The 6,278-nt window shown below is 39.8% G+C and overlaps 1 protein-coding gene across 1 annotated transcript; it reads left to right on the forward strand.

Moving 5' to 3' along the window:
- The first annotated feature begins 2,933 nt into the window (after positions 1 to 2,933).
- On the forward strand, positions 2,934 to 5,670 carry eri1 (exoribonuclease 1). Its single transcript, XM_021602805.2, has 7 exons — positions 2,934 to 3,367; positions 3,488 to 3,660; positions 3,824 to 4,046; positions 4,195 to 4,278; positions 4,400 to 4,509; positions 4,621 to 4,735; positions 4,844 to 5,670. Exons 1-7 carry the CDS (start codon positions 3,290 to 3,292, stop codon positions 5,084 to 5,086), a joined length of 1,026 nt encoding a protein of 341 aa, XP_021458480.1. The 5' UTR covers positions 2,934 to 3,289; the 3' UTR covers positions 5,087 to 5,670.
- The last annotated feature ends 608 nt before the right edge of the window (positions 5,671 to 6,278 follow it).

Raw genomic sequence — 6,278 nt, forward strand, 5'->3', positions numbered from 1 at the left:
AGAAATAGTGAAGACATTGTTAATGTTGTACATTTCTATTGTAGCTGGGAATGGCTGATTTTTAATGGAATGTCTACATAGGTGTACAGAAGCCCATTATCAGCAACCATCACTCCTGTGTTCCAATGGCACGTTGTGTTAACTAATCCAAGTTTAGCATTTTGAAAGGCTAATTGATCATTAGAAAACCCTTTTGCAATTATGTTAGCACAGCTGAAAACTGTCCTGATTAAAGAAGCAATAAAACGGTCCTTCTTTAGACTAGTTGAGTATCTGGAGCATCAGAGGAGTGGGAGTCCCTGGTGCACAACTGAGCAAGAGGACAAGTACATTAGTGTGTCTAGTTTGAGAAACAGATGCCTCAACTATCATAAGTCCTCAACTGGCAGCTTCATTAAATAGTACCCGCAAAACACCAGTCTCAACGTCAACAGTGAGGAGGCGACTCCGGGATGCTGGCCTTCTAGGCAGAGTTGCATCGAAAAAGCCATATCTCAGACTGGCCAATAAAAATAAAAGATTAAGATGGGCAAAAGAACCCAGGCACTGGACAGAGGAACTCTGCCTAGAAGGCCAGCATCCCGGAGTTGCCTCTTCACTGTTGATGTTGAGACTGGTGTTTTGCAGGTACTATTTAATGAAGCTGCCAGTGAGGACTTGTGAGGCATCTGTTTCTCAAACTAGACACTCTAATGTACTTGTCCTATTGCTCAGTTGTGCACTGGGGCCTCCCACTCCTCTTTCTATTCTGGTTAGAGCCAGTTTACGTTGTTCTGTGAAGGGAGTAGTACACAGATCTCGTACACAGCTTTGCACGATATCGTCAATTTGCTTTTCTTTCAAAAACAAGGACATTTCTAAGTGACTCCAAACATATGAACGGTAGTGTATGTAAATGTGATATTTCAGTTTTTAATTTTGTATACATTTGCAAACATAAAAAAAAACTGTTTTTGCTTTGTCATTATGGGGTGTTGTGTGTACATTGAGGAGGAAAAAACTATTTAATCAATTTTAGAATAAGGCTGTAATGTAACAAAATGTGGGAAAAGTCAAGGGGTCTGAATACTTTCCGAATACACTATGTACAGTACCAGTCAAACGTTTGGACACACCTACTCATTCAAGGGTTTATTTTATTATTTTTTTTACTATTTTCTACATTGTAGAATAATAGTGAAGACATCAAAACTATGAAATAACACATATGGAATCATGTAGTAACCAAAAAAGTGTTAAACAATCAAAATATATTTTATATTTGAGATTCTTCAAATAGCCACCCTTTGTCCTTTGCCTTTCTCTCAACCAGCTTCATGAGGTAGTCACTTGGAATGCATTTCAATTAACAGGTGTTCCTTGTTAAAAGTTCATTTTTAATGTGTTTGAGCCAATCAGTTGTGTTGTGACAAAGTTGGGGTGGTATACAGAAGATAGCCCTATATGGTAAAATATAAAAAAAGGCCATATTATGACAAGAATGAGTAGTTGTGTCCAAACCTGTGACTAGTACTGTATGTGGAACAAAGCCTTACAATTATGTTTAGTTATTAATTTAATTTGAGAATAATTCACATCCCACTGTTAAATCAACTTTCCATGCACAGTGTAAGCACCAGTATTTCTGCATGAGTTGTGCTGTGACCACCAATGTACTGTAGCTTCACCATTATTTTATACTGAAGGACAATATCAACTTAACATACAACAATTTCAAAGATTTTACTGAGTTCCAGTTAATTTAAGGAAATCTGTCATTTGAAGTAAACTCATTAAACCCTAATCTATGGATTTCACATGACTGGGAATACAGATATGCATTTGTTGGTCACAGATACCAACAAAAAAAGAGGTAGGGGTGTGGATCAGAAAACCAGACAATATCTGGTGTGACCACCATTTGCCTCATGCATTGCGACACATTTCCATCGCATGGAGTTGATCAGGCTGTTGATTGTGGCCTGTGAAATGTTGTCCCACTCCTCTTCAATTGCTGTGCGAAATTACTGGATATTGGCAGGAACTGGAACATGCTGTCGTACACATTGACCCAGAGCATCCCATACATGCTCAATGGATGACATGTCTGGTGAGTATGCAGGCCATGGAAGAACTCTGTTATTTTCAGCTTCCAGAAAATGTGTATAGAACCTTCTGACATGGGGCTGTGCATTATCATGCTGAAACATGAGTTGATGACAGCAGATGAATGACACGACAATGGGTCTCAGGATCTTGTCACGGTATCTCAGTGCATTCAAATGGTCATGGGTAAAATTAAATTATGCTCATTGTCTAGTTTATGCCTGCCCATAGCATAATCCCACAACCACCATGGGGCACTTAGTTCACAACGTTGACATAAGAAAATCTCTGGCTCACACAATGCCATACATGTGGTTTAGGGTTGTGAGGCCGGTTGGACATACTGCCAAATTCTCAAAAATTATGTTGGGTATGGTATGGTATGGTATAGAAATTAACATTCAATTTTCTGGTAACAGCTCTGGTGGACATTCCTGCAGTCAGCATGCAAATTGCCCACCCCTCAAAACTTGAGACATTGTGTTGTGTGACTAAACAGCACATTTTAGAGCTGCACCTGTGTAACGATCATCCTGTCAGCTTCTTGATATGCCACACCTGTCAGGTGGATGGATTATCTTGGCAAAGAGATGTAAACAAATTTGTTTACAACATTTGAGAGAAATAAGCTTTTTGTGCTTGTGGAAAATGTCTAGGATATTTTATTTCAGCTCATTAAACATGGGACCAAAACTTTATATTTTGCGTTTATATTTTTGTTTCGTAAATTAGATTGATTGCTTGTTACTTTCTAGTGTATCCTTGTTTAGATTCAACTAAAAAGAGGAGCCTGGTAGTCGATTTACTGATGTAATGGTCTTCCCTGTCATTAGGTGTCGCTAATGTATTTTAGGCTACAAGTTTAACCGGAACTGCAACCGGAGATTACGTTTGATTGTTTATATTTTCCCACAATTTTATATGTATATGTAAAATGTGTATTGTCTGAATAAGGTTGGAAATATATGAATAAAGGGAAGTGTCTAATATCGTGTAACGTTAACCTTGTTCCGCGACAAACTTCGGATAAATATTTTTTTAAATCGCTGACCACGGACACGCGGGAAGAACGCGCGGAAACAGAGGACATGACAGGAGGATTGTTTGCTACCAGAGACCAGTTCGCTAGCAAGTAGCACGCAAACATTTTATTTCCAGTCAACATACTTGGATTAGTTGGTTGAGGCAATCCTATCCCTCAATAATGGAGGAATACAAGGAGAATATTCAAGACGAGGGTGACAATGTGAAATTGTCTTCTAAACCCGAGGAAGATGACAAGGTGAGTAATTTACTGTACAGCTAACGTTAACTCTGCTACAGTAGGAATAACAGCCAGGTGATGTTTTAAACGAGTTACCTACTTGTGAGACTAACGTTATATTCATTTCTCTACTTCAAGTCTTGCAACAAGGTGTGTAGTAACATTGGCGAACCTGTCCCTCAAGTATCTTCTACTCGTGGCGAGTTCAGTGATCCTGTTTACAAGGAGATTGCTCTTGCAAATGGACATATTAACCGCATGAACAAGGATGAGCTTCGGTCTAAACTGGCAGAGTGTAAGCTTGACACAAGGTATGTAGGAACACTTGTTTCAGCAGGAGATTGCTAAAAACGTAATCCATTGGAGATCAGGATTTCTACGTTAGGAAATCCCAGAGCTGCTTGACATATCACTGGAAAAAGATCTGTATCACTGAACATGATCCCAAGTGTGTGTCTCTCTCACTGTGTGTAGAGGTGTGAAGGATGTGATGAAGAAGCGGTTGAAGAACTACTACAAGAAGCAGAAGCTGTCTTTGATGCAGTCTGTGACAGAGGGTGGCCCAACTGATGCCTACTACGACTTCATCTGTGTGGTGGACTTCGAGGCAACGTGTGAACAGGACAACCCCCTTGACTTCACGCATGAAATCATTGAGTTTCCAATGGTCCTGTTCAACACCCACACTTTAGACATTGTAAGTGAGGAGGGGACTTTGTTAGAATCAATGCATTGTAAGACTTGCGTGTACTATCAGATGTATGGCCCTTTTGAGTTCACATTAGTAGTTGATGCAAATAATACACATGTTTTGTTATCATGAATGACACTTGATTTCATTGTAGGAGGACAGCTTTCAGGAATATGTCAGGCCAGAAGTCAACACACAGCTGTCAGAGTTCTGCATAAAGTTGACAGGGATAACACAGGTGAGACACCAGACAGATTGTTTTCTAAACCAATTTTGAAGGACTAGAATACTATGATCCACAATACTTCACACATTGTACTGTTAATATAAGAGTTTTCTAACTGCTTTTTTTGGGCCAGAAAATGGTGGATGAGGCAGACACGTTCCCCGATGTTCTTAAGCGGGTGGTGCTTTGGCTTCAGGAGAAAGAGCTTGGCACAAAATACAAATATGCCATTCTTACAGATGGGTACGTACGTGTTGTCAGAGGGCACTAACACTGCTTTTATGTATTAATGATAACTAGCGAGATGTTACGTGTTCTCATTAGTACAACTATGTGCTTTTGTTATTTCCACAGATCTTGGGACATGAGCAAGTTCATGAACACCCAGTGCCGTTTAAGTCGGCTCAGATATCCACAGTTTGCAAAGAAGTGGATCAACATCAAAAAATTCTACGGAAACTTCTATAAGGTTGTGATAATAAGATTATCAGAAATATCTCTCTAAATGTAGAGACATGTTAGACACAATCTGTTGAGTAGAACAATAGAACTAGAATCCTCACTTTCTTTTTCACAGGTCCCTCGTACCCAGACCAAGCTGAGCAGCATGCTAGAGAAGCTGGGACTTCAATACGAGGGCCGCCCTCACTCTGGCCTGGATGACTCGCGCAACATTGCTCGCATTGCGCTGCGCATGCTGCAGGATGGCTGCCAACTGCGCATCAACGAGCGCATGCACGAAGGACAGCTGCGGACTGTGCCCAGCTCTGCCCCTGTGGAAGGAGCCCCACCCCCACATAATCCTCGCAGCAGAGTCTAGCCCCCCACCTCGACTTCAGCTCCACATCCCCTGGCTCTGACTTCCACATTGGGGCCTTCAAGCAGGCATCCCATTTCTGTTTTACTCCCATGACTTGAAAATAATTCATTGCATTTTTCCCACTCAATCTGAGTCTACTTTTTGTCCCAAATTGTGGGACTCTGTGGATAGTTTTTTAATTTTATTAGTAGTGCCACTTACCACAATAAAAAAGTTGTTTCTGCCTTTTGACAACTTCTGTAGATTTCCACAGTAGCACTCAGACATGGTTTGCTACAAGTTTCTTTAAAGAATAATTTTTATTTCGCTGGGCTTTTGTCTTTCGTATTGTCTGAAAACAAAACAACCTTGCTGACCCTCAAATGTACTTAACTGTGTCTGTTAGAGGCCTGGCTTCAGTTTTTTATTTTTTATTTTACAGCGCATGCCTGTGTACTTATTGAAATTGAGTCCACTAAAACAGGTTCAAGAAAATTGAGAATATGTTTGGTGTAAGCAATGCACAAACTCGTGGCCTAATAATGTATGAGCTATTGTCTTAAACCATTTCTAGTTTAATACTAATAAATATTTCCTTCGTTTTAGCCTGCTTTCTTTACTTTCTGGGGGGGCAGTATATTTTAAATGGCTTTTGTGGGAAAAATACCCAATTGTCATACTTGAGTAATTTGCATAAAATATAATTTACAAATGGTACAACATCTAACATTTCTGTGCTTCATGGTAACGGGTTCACGAGAAAAGCATTATGCCCTTTTTATGTTATGTTCAAATCCAATCAAATTTCAACTTTGGGGTCCCGAGTGGCGCAGCGGTCTAAGGCGCAATAATGTGTTCTTAACTGACTTGCCGAGTTAAATAAAGGTAAAATAAAAATGTCTAATTTCAACACATAATGCAATGTGATATGGTGACGTAATGGTTTTTTACCAAATCATGTGTATTCACATAATTTCCGTTAGATGGAGACAAATCACATGTAACTCGCGGTACAAAGAACACGCATTTTCCCGTCAAGGAATACCAAGAGAAAGTGGTACAGTATTTTGTATTTGCCCCCGATGAGACATCAAATCAAATGTTATTTATCACATGCGCCGAATACAACTGGTGTAGACTTTAAAGTGAAATACTTGCATACGAACCTTTCCTTACGATGCCTTGAACTCATTACATCATGCAAGTTTCAATG

This window comes from Oncorhynchus mykiss, chromosome 5 (genome assembly GCF_013265735.2).
Source record: "Oncorhynchus mykiss isolate Arlee chromosome 5, USDA_OmykA_1.1, whole genome shotgun sequence".
NCBI lineage: Eukaryota > Metazoa > Chordata > Actinopteri > Salmoniformes > Salmonidae > Oncorhynchus > Oncorhynchus mykiss.